Below are 18844 nucleotides of genomic sequence, written 5' to 3'. Positions count from 1 at the left end.
CTAATCTTGGTTCATCTATCAAGATTCTGATGGTCTACAGAGTAGCTGCCGATTAGCAGAGAGTACACAGCAATGTGACAACATTTCACAAGAACAAAAAGCTATCTAATATTAATAGTACTGATAAATTACTTATCAAAATCACTCAATAATACTCTATACTTGGGCATCAAATTTTTCTTTCTTGTCATTTGGATCACTGAGCAAAGTATATTCAATTCATTTTTACTATGCTATCATTTCACCCTTAACTTTTACTAGTCTAGTGGGAATAAAATCCATGAAGTATCCTGTGTACAATTATCAAAAGATTAGATTTGAAAACACCACAACAATTAAATTTAACTTGCAGACCAAGGATACATAGCTATGAATGATTCAGTGACAATTCTCCCAAACTTTTCCATTATTAGTACTCTTTTCTTTCTTCTACTCTCTCTCTCTAGCTGATACCTGCAAGTACAGATTGATTAGAAACTAGGAATAACCCTCCCTTCAAGAGACAGATTTGAACCAATTTACCATCAGGTTTCCTGTTGAATGATATTGCTTCATGTCTCAGTCTTAATATTAAGTCTACACTAGTTTTTTCTTCTTTCTCAGAAATTGCTTCTCCATTCTTCCACTTTAAAAGCCTGGCAGTTTTCTTCACTGGCAAAGTAACAACACACAAACAATTTCTTGAACCCCATCATTCCATTATGTTGGAATATTTGAATTAACTTACGGGACAGATCATGTATTCATCTTCTCTGTACATCCGTTCACAGGGTTCTTGCCCCATAGTTAAGCTGCAGTTCACAAGTTCACCACCTGGGTTTTTTGGAGGATGAATAACCACTGAAGAGCCTTCCTCTTCAATTTCTGGAGAACTTGGTTCTTGGAACAAAAATAAAAACAATGGTGAAAGATCTTTACATCTAATAACAATTAATTCAAGAAATATAATGATTACTACATCCATAACTAAAATTCTGGAACTAAATCTAAAACCCTGACACTCTGATTTGGTCTGTAATACAGATACCTTACAACATTCAAAAGTCAGCCAGTAAAACTTATGGCCAAGTGTTAACGAAAAAATATTCATGTACATTTTACAAAATAAAAAGAAACACATCACCTTGCATTGTTGATTTATTTCATGTCTCATGACTTAAGCTGGAAAAGGACTAAAGTTAAATAAACCTAAACACACTATACACTCCTAAAGGCAAAACATTCACATTATTACTACAATAAGTTGTTCAATATTTTTCTGTATTTCAAAAAACTTGTACTTTACTATGGTTCTAATGTAAAGAAAAACTAAAATAATTTTACATGTTCCTAATGGGTGATATCAATGTGCCTTATCATGAACGACTGTTGACACCACTATGCAATTGCTAAGCCCAAGCTATGGTGGCAACCTTTGCACCCTTTCCATGGCGTATTACCATAGTCCCCTAATCTTCCAGTAGTATAGAATGATCCATAACTGGTGCCTAAACTTGATTTAACAAAGACCTATTAATACAAGCTACACATACCCCAGAGCCGTGAAGCAATTGTGTGAAAATCTCTCATTCTTTCTTCATGCTCTTGTTATGGGGTATTATTTCACTGTGAGTATTGAGGATGGTCTTCTCAGCTGTTAAAGCCAGTACTGAATGTTACAATACGGGGTAGGAATAATGAAATATAAAAGGTAGTGAGTGTGTGCATGCGTGCTTATCTGCTGATTTTGTACTCCATATAACTACAGTTTTATTCTGCATTTTGGTAAAACCAAACCAAAAGTCTAATAAACATTTCATCTAAATGTGTCGGGGCTTATTAAACTCATTGTAACAATACCGTTATTTATTTGGCATGACATACAATAATTTACAAATTTCTTAAGTGTCCAAACCTGCCATAAATTACTTTAACTTTGGTATTATATAATATATCAAAGGTTGAAACCTTGAGCAAATATGTAATAAATGTTTTACTTATTGATATACAATTACATTAATCACATTTTATTAAAGGATGTTATGTTAATACAATTTTGGAGAAAAATAATGATACACAACGAAAGAAAGAAAGAGTAAACAGACCAAAAGATGACACCCATTCAATTGCTTACAGAAGCACAATTTGTAACTGACAAATAAACTGAGTATACATATGTATAAATTCAATGATTTTCACAACTATATTAATGACAGCATATACATGCTTCCATTAATACTATACTCAAAGTCACTGAATTTACATGTAAATATTCACAGTTCATTTATTGATGACACGTAAACTGCACTTCCATTTGTGACTGTATGAATGTTTGTCTGTTCACTCCCTCTTTCTCCTGTGTTGTTACTTTACTCCAAGTTTTGATGAAGTTAATACATCCTGTACCTTAGTAAAATATGGTTAATATACTGGTGTATATCAGTAGATATTGTGCATTGCACATTTACCCAACATAAAATGTTTTATGATAGTTAAATTCAAGTAGCATATTTCTTAATGACTTACACACATGCACATACAGGATGAAGAGTTCATTAGACTTTCAAAATGAAGTTACCACAATACGAGTACAAAACAGAAGCTACTGACTCTTTACAAAAAAATGTAAGCACACGTTCACATACAGTGAATAAGGTACTTCAATGCACTCTATATTAGTTATTATTATTATTATCATTATTATTATTATGATTTATGCCAGCATGTACTGTTTAAATTACTGTATTTAACTGTTTACAAATCCCTCAAAAACTGTCATTAGGGACATTATAAAAATTAGTGTTACAACACAAAAAAGTAAAGTGACTACATCAACAATACTCAGAACATTCAAGATTGCTGCTTTCTTCAAACGGCTATACCTTCAAAAGACATTGTACATATTTCTTTTCACATCATTACTCACTGAAGAAAGCCACAACAATAAAATTCATGAAAACCTATGATCAAAATGCTTACAAAAAAAGTCCTTCGGGCAGTAGCGAACTTAAAAATGACAGGCTAAGTAGCGCTGTCTGAAAAGGTTTACAATTACTTTTATGTACTGTCTTATTGTAAGTTTATACATATTCTCATATCAATATTTATTTATGTAAGCAATAAAGTAGCATTTTAAAGTAAAAAAATTTCCACTAGACACGGAAACAGAAATAATAAACTCGAAGTCAAAGACAGTCCAGAACCGTAGGTGATACAAAGATAAAAATGTGACAAAAATGTTGATAACAAATCCTTCGAAAACTTTATACCGTAGCTGATTTTTCCAACGTGTTATATTGTAACACTTTACATTCTAATACTGTTTTAAAATACATTTTTGTACACAATAAACTACCATTTTAATGCAAAAATTTTCCACTTAACATGAAACCGGCAACAACTGTAGGATGATGACATCAATAGGTTTTATATCGATACTTTTGTGTTTCATTTTTAGGTGCATAGCCACCTTATCTTTTAATGATAAAGCATGATGCCCAGTAGCATCAGCATTAGCAGTATGAACTTTCTTTGCAGCCATGTGGACAGGTTTAAATGAACTCCCATTAACATGGGCCATCACACTGCAAGCAACTTGAACTTTAGGTACTGAATGTCCCTTAAATAAGATTACAGTATTTTCAAGTTGTTTAAATCTTAAATGATTTTATAAACATTATTTTACATACTTTAACATTTACTTCCATACGATTTTGCCATTTTTATTGTTATTTAGTGATTTTTCATTATGTTTTATATATTCTTTGCTAATCTACTTAAAAGCTGCATAAACACACATTATTCAATTTTTTGCCCTTTTATATTAACAAAACCCTCATTCAAGCTGAAAATGACGGAAGTCGAAAAAATATTAGTGGAGGTATATCTGTAACATCATCCTTCAAGAAAATTCACACTTTAATTCCTATAAAGCAACTTTTCAGTATCATAAAAAAAAAAAAATTTCAGTTAACATACGTTTTATGGATCAACATCATCAAGTATTTAAAAATATGAGGTTTGTAAGTTGCAGAGCCTTAGAATGATAGCAATGGTCCCTTTCCACATCCTGTAAACCCTATCTTTTCTTTTTGATAAGGGGAAACATATTTTCATTAGCTGGGAAAAGAAACTTTTGTAAAAAGATTTGTCAACATTACCCCGTATTCAATGGAACAAATCAAAATCTTAACAAGATATAAAAGACAATTAAAATGTTTGAACAAAGTTCAAATGAAATATATTTTCTGAAGTTAATCAACAATGATCCTGTGCACACTATGCGGTATAGTGCATGGACATAAATCACTATTGTCTAAGCCAGGAGAATCTGTCTGGGGTAATATTCCAATTCTCAATAATTCCTTCATCATCAACTCTTCTAATTTCAGGAATTTTAAAAATTCTTCATAAATTACTTACATACCGAATGATTAACAACGACGACTTAGAAAATATTGTTGATTTAATGGCAACCCCATATGTGTTAAGTTATGGTTTCCTGAAGCATCAGGAATGGTTTTTAAATGTCACTTTCTCTTATTCCAGTGACAATGCCAAAATATTGGATGAAATGCCAACCAGAATGCAAACAGTAACACTTACTAGTCTCTTGCATGAAAAATCTATAAGGTGCAGCTTCTCCTGCAAATCCACCAGAATTAACTGCACTCATCTGGAAAGACAAAAGCAGCAGTAAAGTTAACTAAAATCAACACATATTAGAGAAAACATCTTTAAGTACTGATGATACTCGAAGTCAATATATTCTGCTGCAACACAATCTACGTATTTCGATTTTAAACATGTTGCAACGATTCCAATATACTGATAAAAGTACAGAATACACCCATACCTATGTATATATATATATATATATATATATATATATATATATATATATATATATATATATATATATATATATATATATATATATATATATATATATATATATATATATATATATATATATATATCAACTTTATCACATACACGATTGTTCTGTGCATTAGTAGAATTACTAAAAGAACCTCATTCAAACTGGATGGTATCTAACAGATACTTGAAAATGTGGACTGTTTGTCCAAGAAAGCTTGTAACTTTTTCTGAATAAATAATCCATTAGATACCATCCAGTTTGAATGAGGTCCTTTTAGCAATATATATATATATATATATATATATATATATATATATATATATATATATATATATATATATATATATATATATATATATATATATATATATACAACATATAATAAATATACATATGTATATATTTGTATATGCATTTATACATAAATCATAATTGCTTTAGTGACATCAATAAGCTTTTTAAGAGTTCTATTACACATGCACTTCTAAATTTCATACACTACTATTAAGTAAAGTCTATATAAATACTGTTTTAAAATTAGAAAATATTCTTTCCACATATGTAACTTACACCTAAAGCTTTCGACCCCAAAGGTGGTTCATCCCCTTAATCCAATAACAGTTTTCTGCGGGAAGCAGCTTCTGTCCCCAAAGCTGTCAGCTAAGAGCCAGCTCAGCAAACATTTAGGCTACCAGACTGTCAGCAAAAAGTAAAATACACAACATGGCAACTACTCTACCTGGCATGCTACCATTTGAGTGCAGTGAGGCTACTTTTTTCAGTTTCTGTATCTTATTCCTATGCTTTATTTTAAACCATACAAGATTATATATATATATATATATATATATATATATATATATATATATATATATATATATATATATATATATATATATATATATATATATATATATATATATATATATATATATATATATATATATACCATAATCACCATTCCCTTTGACCAGTCACATACTTATACGTCTGCTGTCATACCAGCCATAATACCACTAATGCTTTGTTCCTTGGCTATAGGATTATAAACGTGGCGACATTTGGTACATAAAATTGTCTTATAATGACATACGTGCACTGTTTCATGTAAGAAAGTTTATTCATTGTTTACCAAACCCATCCTTTTTGACGTTCTAGCATTTATAAATAATAGGTGACAACACCTGGTCATCCAAATCATAGTTGTTACTAACCATCAGATTTTTCTCTGATAAGCCATATACAGTAATGGTATATATTCAAGTCGTTTCCAAAAATCTTGCATCTTGTAGTCTGTATAATCCTGTCTTTGGGCTAAAACTAGATTCGTGTTATGAATTCTACATCATCCACGATGCATGTCTGTTTTGCAAATTAAAAAATTATTAAATTAAAGTAAACTGCACGGAATTTCTACGTCATATATGTGTGTGTATATATACACAAACATACACACATACAACATATATACATATATATATATATATATATATATATATATATATATATATATATATATATATATATATATATATATATATATATATATATATATGACAGGCAAGTATTACTGGCTGTTTCTTACTTGGCCTAGAACAAGAAAGGGATGACGTCGTAACCAGAGGAGTATTTTTGGACAGCAATTATAGGATTATACAGTAAATGTCACCACATTTGTAAATAACTTTTCTTCAGAACACTTTACATGTGCACTGTTTCAAGCATATAAATTGGTTTGTTCTATATCAAACGCTTTCCCCTGTAACGTTCCAGAACATATGTAGGCTATATATATACATAATTTGGAGAGAGGGAGAGAGAGGTAAGTTCTAGAAGTGATATTACTGATATGAAGAAATGAACATATAGTAAAATTATAAATCAGTCAAGTGAGAAATTATAAATCAGTCAAGTGAGTCAATTTTTATTTATTTCGCTCAGAATAAACGTCAATAACCTATAATTAATTATTGCTTTTAACATGACCTAGTACTGAACACTGAAGACACCGGGCTGGATTATATCGGATTACAGCCCTTCCGCTCTTTTGCCGAAGGTCTTTACATGTACAGAAAACTGAATTGTTAATGTTTGGGTGAAATTATCAAGATCTCTTGGCCCCAACAAAAAAACGTTGCAAAGCATTGACCTTTTAATCCGGTAGAGGTGAGGGCTGATGCCTGAATCAGCAAGGGTTCAAGAATTAGTCCCCTGTAACATGCGTGGCAGCTAGAGGCTGAGAATTTTGACCCGACCCCACCTATTCTTTTCTTGTTCACTTGCCCCAAATCCCTTTTCTTCTGCATGAAGGAAATTGATTCAGTGTCTTTAGAAGATCAGTTATAAAATGTATGATATATGATAGAGTAAAAAACTCAGTGGATAACACACGCCCACAAACACGCAATTATATAAAGATATATATATATATATATATATATATATATATATATATATATATATGTATAAATATATATATATATTACACACACACACACACACACCTTTTGACAGATTCCAATTCCTTGTTTCATGGGCAATGTCGAGTTTAGTGTCCCTTTCGTATGGGCAGCAAAAACGACCTTCACTTTCACCGTGACTTTTGACCATCAACCAGGGAATTCCGAACTGGCCACCATCAAATAACCAGGAACTGGAATCTTTCCAAAGGACTCTGTGTAATTCTGGGCCCTAATGTCAAGCCCTCCATTTTCACCGCAGATGGGGGGTGACTACAGTAAAGCTGTAAACAACGGCCGATCATTTCAATCAAACGATACCGACATCTAAAATACCAACTATGTCGCCAACTTACAAACTTCCATATCTGCTGGTTATCAATACTATAGTCAAACCAAAATGACTACAAACATGTAGTACGTTTTAGACGCTGCCACTTTCCCCACATGTGACTCATAAAACCTTGACCTCAGTTTGCTTATCATGTAGATGTGGCAACGCGCTGCCACATCTTCCCATACTAGGTCTGAAAGGGTAAACCAGGAGCTTGACTCTTGTTCTGCGTATCTAACCATGAAGACATAAAAAGAGCAAAAGAACTGAAACCTGAAGAATTGAAATCATACATTAAACTGCTTTGATCAAAAGGAAGGATGAGGTTGATCTAGTTTCTAATCATCTTAATGAATTATAAAAATGTCCAATTTCTAGCCCAGGCTCAGTAATGAAAAAAAATTATACAAAGCGTTCAAAAAAGTATGGTTATTGACTCCTCAAGTAATGGCAGGTCGTAAAGTACGTCAGCCTTGTCCCGGAATGGCCTCTTTCTTCTGGACAGCCTGTGGGAGGGATAATTAGGATTTTATGATCAGATTAAAGAACCCCAAACTGAGGAATGCAGATTAACTGTGCCCAGATTTTAAATTGGGAAGGATTTTGGCAACGTAGCTAATGACACACACTTTGTGTGTATAGTGTTTCTATGTGCACTGTAGATCTATATACATTAATACACACAAACATATATCATATATATATACTGTATATATATATATATATATATATATATATATATATATATATATATATATATATATATATATATATATATATATATATATATACAGGCAGTCCCCAGTTTACTGACGGTTCCGACACAACGTTCGAGGTTCTGACGCTGTGGCGGGATTTTAAAACACAAAAAACAATACACAACACAGATACACTGAACATATAACCACATACAATACTCACTATGATCCTCGGTTGCTGGGAGATGGTTGAGGATGTCCACGGTCGCCAACACAGTAGACAAAATTACACAAACAAACCCGGAAAACAGACTTCCAACCAAAAAAAACCAGCAAAAAGAAAGAGACACATGCACAGACTACAATAACATCCAACAGAAAACACTCGACTCACGGAACATACAACAATCTACCACCAATATCCGCCTTGCACAGAACTCAGCTCAAGACTAAAAAAAACTCCTTCAAAACCGAAAAATCCTCACACATATTCCACAGACAGACAGCGCCGTAAACAAACTAACGACCTCATCCCTCTTCCAACAACCGAAGCACTCACTTACGACAATTACTCTCTCTCTCTCTCTCTCTCTCTCTCTCTCAAAACGTTGGGAAATGCTAAATAAAAACAAATTTATTCATCCCTCTACATTTCTTCCCCCTTTTAGCATTTCCCAACCAACACCTTTCACACCTCTTTCAAATCGCCTTACGCAACACCCATGGATGCTCACTAGCAGGTCCTCTAGATCGCGTTCGCGGGCACGCAATCATTCTCTCAGAATCATTTTCTCTTCTAGCAACATTCAAACTCACATCTTCTCCTCCATTCTCTCTCAGATTCACGCTATCTTCTTCACTATTACCACTCTCAATTTCATCCACAATCTCATCTATACCCTCTAACTCGTTCCCAAATACCTCCCCCAATTCTTCAACTAACCCATCCCATTCGCTCATTGACCTTTCCAATTCTTGCAACGATTCATTCATGCTTTCAATCACTCGTATATTACTGCTACGCTCTCTTACTCTTACACTTTCGCTCACCTCCAACCGTTCACTAACCCCTACACGTTCAGTCAACTCAGTTATATCAAACCCGCATATGCTATACGTTCTATCCATACCATCCCATTCATCCGTATTACACGCTTTATCACTCATTTCCACTTTGGCACTCACACCCCTATCACACAACTTACGACCATTCAGTTTACTTACGTTCTTCCCTTTCTTACGTTTTTTACCATACTCTATCAAAACAAATTGCTGATCCTCCATACACAAGCTCTCATGCATACTTGGTTCACCCACATTCGATTTCAACCATTTATACACCCCATTCTCTCTCACATATTCCGGTACATCCTTCCATCTACGCAATTGGTTGTGATGCGCTCGCATTTCTCTCACACTACCATCTACACATACTTCCCCTACAACATAACTAAGCCCACTGGGACCAACTTCCAACACTTCATACGGACCCTCAAATTTTTCACGCACTTTATTTACATTCAACCGCCCTTTCTCGATTACTTCTTTCAACACTTTCTCGCCCACCTTGTAACTTTCAAACCTTTTATGCGCCTTCTTCCATACCTCCCTATCATTCTCAGATAGACCCAATCTCGGTCTCACTATCTTTTCAAAATTTAACAAATATTTACACGGAGACATACCAATAGCCTTATGCACAGTGGCGTTGTATACCCACAACGCTCGCCCAACGTTTACATCCCAATCATTATCACATTCACTCATCATACGTAATATCTCTGTCAACGTTCTCACCGTTCGTTCCGCCAATCCATTCGCACTGGGCATATACGGCGTAGAGTACACATGTTCTATGCCCCAATCACGCAACATTTGCTCAAACTCCCATCCAACAAATTCAGGCCCATTGTCACTCAACATTCGTGTCGGCTTGCACACACACATTGGCAACATCACTTGACCCACCATTCTCGCTACAGTCTCACTCTTTTTGTTCCGAATCGCTACCGCATATGCAAACTTACTCAAATGATCTACCATTACAACCATTCCCACATGTCCTCTAGCAGTCACAGGCAACGACACACAATCAATCACAACCATCTCAAATAACTCTTTCATCTGCAATCGCAACACAGGTGGATTCGCATGCACACTTTGATACTTACCCTTCTGACAGTCCGCACACGTAATCGCTACATCCGCACAAATTTTACTCAATCCAGGCACATACAATCTCTCTCTCATACATTCCCATAATTTATTTTTCCCCAGATGCCCAAACCTATTATGCACCAATAAACACATACCCACGGCTGCGTCTTCCGAAAATACTGGCACATACACTTCCCATCCCATATTCCTTCCTGATGCAAAAAATAAACTATACCTTTACATACAACAAATCTCTTAGCACTTCGCTTATACACTTCTAACTCAGACGGCCAACTTCCTACTCTTACACCCCCTAACACACACTCTCTTAACATATTTATTTTCATGCACTGATTTTGCATCTGCTTAATTTCCTCTTCACTCAACAAATCATTTTCACTCCTTGCAATATCTACCATACCTACAAAACTAGTTTTAGACACATCCCCTCCTTTAACCTTCGTTATTTCCCTGCCGCCCTTTCCTAAAATTCCCCTCCCGACATCCACACTTATATCATGCATTCTCATAAAATCAATTCCTAATAAAAAACATGTTGGCATATCATTCTCATCCATGACCACAAAATTATGTATTATTTCAAATCCCCTAACTGAATTTTTAATTGTACCTCCTCCCATACTAACACACTCCCTTGTCCCAAACCATGTATCCTTACACTCGTTGATTTTCTTTTATATCCCAATCGCACCTTTCCAATTCACTAACTACTGTACTACTCACTAACGACACTTGTGCTCCCGTGTCTACCAAACTACAATATTTATTCTGATCCACCACTACATTCGTTACTAACTTACCTTTCGCTTCATGCATACACGCTCTCACGGTTACATTCACCGGCTTAGCTTCCTCACAACCATCCTCATCGCATTCATCTTCAACGATATCCTCAACCCTACCCCTTATTCCCTCATTTTCCCCACAATCACCTTTCTTAACCAGCCAGCTATAAGTATCCTTTCCACAGTGAACATTTAAAATCACATTCGTACCATTTTCATTCACCCTTCCTTTATACTCCACCGGCCTATTCCATCCAAAGAACAATCGTACTGTAATTTTAAACATTTCAGCCACTACCAACAACACTTTCACTAACTTTTCCTCCTCATCTAATTCCCTTCCTTCCTCGCGCACTCCTTCCGGCATCTCATTCATCACCTTTTCACGTAACTCGTTCATGCTTGCAGGTACTCCGTCAATCAACCCATTTGTTTCCAAATTACTCAACCCCCCAAACAGACATTCCCACACTTGATTCTCCCCTACATACTGTTGCTTTACCACAAATCCTACTGGTACTTGGTCCGGGTCCCAGTCGCTCCTAACCCTATCATCTCGTTCAGTCCACATACGCGACATAGCATCTGCAACAATATTCTGTCTACCTTGTACATACTCTACCTTAAAACTAAACTCATTCAAATCCTCTATCGTTCTCAAAATTCTAGCATTCACACTCTCCTTTTAACCATATATACTAGCGGTCGATGGTCAGTCCATATCACAAAATCTACCCCATACAAAAATACTTTCAACGCTTTCACACAAAACCTTATTGCAGCCAATTCCTTTTCAATCACCGAATATTTCAACTCTGCCTTTCCAAACGCCTTGCTCACATACGCAATTACTCTCAATTGTTCTCCCCATTCGCCTTCTGCATTTGTACCAAAGCATCCTCCCATACTATATTTACTTGCATCCGTATACAGTTCTAGTTTATTCGCATTCTCACTATAGTCCGGGAAAGCCAACGTCACGTCTCTTGCAGCCTCCTCTTTCAATCTCTCGAACGCTTGATCATTTGCTCATCCCATTTCAATCTTACACAATTTCTCTTCCCCGTCCATTCAGTAAGTGGTTTCCCAATCCCTGAACAATCTTTTATAAACTTCCTTCCAAACTCAATTAAACCCAAAAATCCTTTCAACTCACGCACGGTCCGGGGACGTGGAAATTCCCTTTACCTTATTCACGAACTTATCACTCTTCCTTACACCTCTTCCACTCACCATATGACCTAGGAATTCCACCTCCCAGCCAACCAAGCACACTTTTCAAGTTTTACTTTTATTCCTACTTCTTCCAACCTTTCTAACACTCGTTCAAAGCAGTTCCATATTCTCTTCTACAGTCTCACTCGCAATCAAAATGTCATCTATAAAAACAGTTACCTTCTTGCGATCAAACCCAGCCAGAACCACATTCATTGCCCTTTGGAAGGCAGCAGGCGCATTAGCCAGTCCGAAACTCAATCTTCAGAACTGGTAGTGGCAGGAACCACTAGAAAAGGCCGTAATATGCCTGCTCCCCTCCTCCAGAGGCATCTGGTAATAGCCCCTTACCAGATCTAATTTTGTAAACACTTTCATTCCATTCATCTTGTATACACAATCAGACACAACATTCATCGGGGAATCGCTCTTTCACAGTTACTTCATTCACCTTCCGATAATCCACACACATTCGCAAACTTCCATCTGGCTTACGTGCCGGTACAATGGGGCTATTCCAGGCGCTCGTATTCCTTTCAATCACTCCCACCCTCTCAAGCTCCTCACACTGTTCCTCTATCTCACGATTGATAGACGGAGAAAAATGTCGGGGACGCTGATATATGTGTCGTCTTCCAGAACTATTTTAAATTCCGGAAGCTTCGATCCCCAAAATCCTCGTCACCACGACTCAATGCCCCTGCCTATCCCACAACATTCTCCTCAATCGTTCTCTTACGTTATCACTTACATTTTCATCTACCTTTACTCTTTCTTTCAACTCCTCATACGTCCAATCATTAGCTCCTTTCAAATCACCTGTCATCACCTGCCGTACCTTCACGTACATCTCATCATCCACATTCACCAACGTACGTAATATTCCCACGCAATCTCCCTCACATATTCCTCGGACTCGCTTCTTCCTGACACTTGGCAATGACGTTATATATACCCTCGGATCTCCCATGTTCAAAACCCCATCATATACACACACATTTGCCCTGACTAATTTATTTATGTCTATTCCCTCAACCACATACTCACACCTATCATTGTTGGCTATCCCGAGGCTATCCGGCCATGCCACTTTCACACTCACAACTTCTCCAATCTCATGTGGCACTTTTACCCTCTCTGTCGCAATTACAGGCACTTTCTTCCACATTTTTTGCTCAACCCTACCATCCTTCCCCAAATACAAATCCCAAGCACATCCCCTTTCATACGTAATTCAATTACATTCATACTAGGACGGACCACCATCCCGCATTTTTTCAAAAACTCACATCCCAATAAAATATCATATTTATCATTCGTACTCTCAATCACACAAAAATCACTTTCATCCATCACTACAACCCCAATTTCTAACCGTTCACACACTCTTCCAACCACTGCTGCCCCTAAATTTCCAATCCCTCTTACTTCCCCCTGACCGTTCCTAATCTCACACGTATTCCTCAATTTCTCACATCCATTCTTAAATATGACATTCATACTACACCCGGTATCTACTAAGGCAATCAATCTTACTCCCTTACAACACACTTGCACACTCATGCACTCGTCAGTCTTTCCAGCAAAACCTCCCTCATGCAACAACCCCTCACGTACATGCATCACACACACCGCTTGCATCCTGGAGGATCCACCCATTTGAACCCCCTTCACACTCAGTTTCCCGAATTCGCTGTCACAGTCACCCTCTTTCGTCTACACACACTTGATACATGCCCTTCCATTCCACATTCGTCACACTTCGCTCTCGGTTCTGAACACATTCTCGCATAATGCCCATTCTTACCACAGTTGCCACATATTACATTCACTCGGGTACCCCTACAACCATTAGCAATATGACCCACCTGTCCGCACCTGTAGCATTTAACCCCCCTATCTTTCGTACACTCCCTTACCAAATGTCCCGGTTGCCCACACCCGAAACACGCTCCTAAAGCCCACCTACACTCATTCTTTGTATGTCCTTCCTTTCCACATCTAAAACACTTCGCTCGACTTCCACTCACCGACCTTCCCCTTTGTACACTACTATCCCTAACCCGTCCAACCCGTTGTTCCTTACAAACCCATCATTCGTCCTCCTGGCACCTCCACATTACTTGCTCTTACACTCCTATCTATTACACTATCGGCCATTCTCATTGGGCCCCTCAACACTGCATCCCTAAAGCTTCCGAACTCTGGTACCCTCTCATCTACCCCAGCCCTTACACTTACACTTCTGCTCTCTTTTATAACCCTGTCAAGCTCATAATCTTCTACAATTTCCAAAATTTCTCCCCAAGTCAACCTTTCATTCGTCCATCTTTTCTTCTCCTTCCGCTTCAAGTTCACAAATTCTCTAACTCCATCTGGCACTGTCCCTAACAACTTCCGTACTAACTCCTTACATTCATCTATCCCATCATCCCCAAACTTCTTCCTTGCCAACGTCTCCAGCCTACAAGCATACAGTGACAAGGTTTCCCAGCTTTCATTCTTGCCTCATCAAATTCATTCTTCCTCTTATACTTAACACTCGCTTTCATACGCCTCGCTTGCTCAACTAGTCTAGCTTTCACCTTGTCATACTCAACATCCCCCACACTCATAATAACCCTATACATATCAAGTAAAAACCCAGTCAAATACTCTCCTAATTCTCGTGCCCACACTCTCTTACTTTCCCCATACTTATCCTGACAAAACCTTTCATACTCCCTAAAGAAATCATGCACATCCCTACTTCCATACTCATTATACTTTTCACACCGGGGTACCTCCCTCACATACATAGCCTTTCTCACTTCTTTCTCACTTTCACTCTCACTTTCGCTACTTTCGCTCTGTCCTTTCATACCCTCTTCCGAATACAAAGAGTCCACTTCTGCACTTACATTCATCTTACTCATTACACTCTTCTTCCCCTCTTTTTATCCACTTTTATCCACTCACCTCCATCCACCTCACTATCACTACTGCCTTCACCCTCTCCCTTCTTTCCTGCCTTTCCCACTTCCTTACCCTTCTTACCAGTTTCCTTTCCCTTTCCCTTCTTCCCTTTTTCTTCCCCTGACTTATCCTTACTTTCCCTCTGTTCCTTCCCTTGCTTTTCATTCCCCTTTTCCTTACCCTGCCTCTCATTCCCTCGTTTCTTACTTCCTATTCCCATATCACTTTCATCACTCACGCTTCCATTCACTTCTTCCTCCTTTTCTTTCTCTCTTGCCCCTTCACACGTTCCAGAGAACCTGCCTCCAACAGCCCCTTCTCCAAAAACACCCTTGAACATACCTTTCATCATTTCTTCCACACTTTTCATCATTCCCTCCAACTTTTTATCCACCCTCTCTTCCATTCTCTCTTCTGACTCTTTCATCTCCTTTCATTTCTTCTTTTGCACTTCTTAGCATTCCCCCCATCTCCTCCAACTGACTCCTCAATCTCTCATTCTCACCCCTCAACCAAGTATTCTCCTCTCTCAACCTCACCAGTTCCTCTTCCATCCTTCTCTTCAGTCACACTACCAGCCACCAACCTCAATTGCAGCTGAAATACCAGCTGCCCCACGTTGGGGCCAAATATTATGTGGCGGGATTTTAAAACACAAAAACAATACACAACACAGATACACTGAACATATAACCACATACAATACTCACTATGATCCTCGGTTGCTAGGAGATGGTTGAGGATGTCCACGGTCGCCAACACAGTAGACAAAATTACACAAACAAACCCGGAAAACAGACTTCCAACCAAAAAAAAACCAGCAAAAAGAAAGAGACACATGCACAGACTACAATAACATCCAACAGAAAACACTCGACTCACGGAACATACAACAATCTACCACCAATATCCGCCTTGCACAGAACTCAGCTCAAGACTAAAAAAAACTCCTTCAAAACCGAAAAATCCTCACACATATTCCACAGACAGACAGCGCCGTAAACAAACTAACGACCTCATCCCTCTTCCAACAACCGAAGCACTCACTTACGACAATTACACTCTCTCTCTCTCTCTCTCTCTCTCTCTCTCTCTCTCTCTCAAAACGTTGGGAAATGCTAAATAAAAACAAATTTATTCATCCCTCTATATTTCTTCCCCCTTTTAGCATTTCCCCAACCAACACCTTTCACACCTCTTTCAAATCGCCTTCATAACACCCATGGATGCTCACTAGCAGGTCCTCTAGATCGCGTTATTTTGAGGCACGCAATCATTCTCTCAGAATCATTTTCTCTTCTAGCAACATTCAAACTCACATCTTCTCCTCCATTCTCTCTCAGATTCACGCTATCTTCTTCACTATTACCACTCTCAATTTCATCCACAATCTCATCATATATATATATACTGTATATATATATATATATATATATATATATATATATATATATATATATATATATATATATATATATATTCAGGCAGTCCCCAGTTTACGACGGTTCCGGGACTCACGACGTTCGAGGTTCTTGGCTTTTCAAATATATTCATCAGAAATTATTTCCCGGCTTACGACGCATGTTCGGGGTTACAACGCGTCAAATGCGCCGATCCGACGGAAGAAATATGGCCCTCAAAACGGCAGAATAATCATAATTTGAAGGTTTTTTTATGTAAAACTCAATAATAATGCAGTTTACATCGTTTTCAATGCACCCAGAGCATTAAAAGTAAGGTTTTCTTATGATTTTTGACGATTTTTGACGATTTTCCGGCTTACGACGATTTTCGGTTACTGACGCCAGCAACCAAAGAACGGAACCCCCTCAAAAACTGGGGACCGCTTGTGTGTGTATATATATATATATATATATATATATATATATATATATATATATATATATATATATATAGTATACTGTATATATAATATTAACATCATACTGTCTCTGTTCATTAATCTGCATGCTAACTTTTCTTGTTATAGTGTTCTTAGAATTCTCTAACATAATGAATTATCAATGCCAAATTTGTTATGTCTGAATTACTGTTCATGACATCCAGTGTTCAAAGGAAGGTGAAGAACAATACAAAGAAAACAGTAACATTCTCTCTCTCTCTCTTTACACGACTAAAGTCATAATTTGATGAAGAAAATGGCGATGCCGATAAATTTCACCATCTATTTTTAAAGATTTTCTTCTATCGATGTAATGCCTCTAACACTGTTGTCAAATACGAAACTTCTGACTGACCCGGAAATTGCTTGCAACCTGGTCACAATTATCACATACAGTATAAACCTCCCTTTGGTGTCTTTGTCTTGTTATACCTCTGCTTTCGTTTTCCGCATTCTCACTCTTGGATGAATTTTCAGCACGGTCTCTTGTGCAAGAATTTTCAACATAACTTTTATTTACATTATGGTACATGAGCACTGTTCATGTATGAAAGTTTGTTTGTTCTATATCTAATCCTTTCTTCTGTGATGTTCCAGAATTTATTCATAAGTAATGACAATTAGTTATTCGAATTGTACTGTATATACATATATATATATATATATATATATATATATATATATATATATATATATATATATATATATATATATATATATATATATATATATATATATATATGCATATATATATATATATATATATGCAGTATATATATATATATATATATATATATATATATATATATATATATATATATATATATATGTAAGAATGTATGTATATAGCAACATGACAATGTACACAGTTTCTGAAATAATGTTCATGAAATGCTAAAACTAAATTGATGACATTAATTACAACTATTGACAATTTTAGAATAAATAAACAAAAGTTTGCGATAGTTATTCAGAATGAAGCACATCTGGAGTTCAGTCACATGCACTGCCCATATCATAAAATAATAAAACTGAAGTGAGTACTGTACATTTTCCATATTTCAGTCAGAATAAAAGTCTTACTTATCGTTTTCCATTTGAGCTAGAGCTGGAAAAGTAAAACAGGTTTGCAGGAAGAGGGTCTATGTGTCAAGTCTCCCCTACCCTCCTGATCCCCCATCTATCCCACCCTCACCCAGGTGGACAAACAGGTTTGTCATGTCTCCCCTACCCACCTGATCCCCACCTATCCTGCCCCCACCCAGGGTGGACAAACAGGTTTGCAGGAGGAGGGTGGATGTGGCAAGTCTCCCCTGCCCTCCTGATCCCCTATCTATCCCACCCTCACCTGGGTGGACAAACAGGTCTGTCATGTCTCCCCTACCCTTCCGATCCCCTACTTATCCTGCCCCCACCCGGGATGGACAAACAGGTTTACAGGAGGGTGGATGTGTCA

At 36.9% G+C, this 18844-nt stretch overlaps 1 protein-coding gene and 1 long non-coding RNA gene across 4 annotated transcripts in view; one reads left to right on the top strand and one right to left on the bottom strand.

Moving 5' to 3' along the window:
• The window catches only part of LOC136835554 (receptor-type tyrosine-protein phosphatase epsilon-like), a 282453-nt gene that overhangs the window by 51020 nt on the left and 212589 nt on the right, over positions 1-18844 (bottom strand). For all 3 annotated transcript variants that reach the window (XM_067099206.1, XM_067099207.1, XM_067099208.1), the window contains 2 exons: positions 4585-4654; positions 728-879 (listed from right to left, as the gene is read on the bottom strand). In XM_067099206.1, coding sequence (XP_066955307.1) covers positions 728-879; positions 4585-4654 — 222 coding nt within the window. The remainder of the gene's footprint in view (positions 1-727; positions 880-4584; positions 4655-18844) is intronic.
• LOC136835562 (uncharacterized) overlaps positions 1-18844 on the top strand; it is a 96656-nt gene that overhangs the window by 56089 nt on the left and 21723 nt on the right. The gene's annotated exons all lie outside the window — the stretch shown is intronic.

Source organism: Macrobrachium rosenbergii, chromosome 55 (assembly GCF_040412425.1).
Source record: "Macrobrachium rosenbergii isolate ZJJX-2024 chromosome 55, ASM4041242v1, whole genome shotgun sequence".
In the NCBI taxonomy this organism is placed as follows: domain Eukaryota; kingdom Metazoa; phylum Arthropoda; class Malacostraca; order Decapoda; family Palaemonidae; genus Macrobrachium; species Macrobrachium rosenbergii.
The sequence above is the reverse complement of the archived record's forward strand: the minus strand, read 5'-3'. Positions and strand labels throughout refer to the sequence as shown.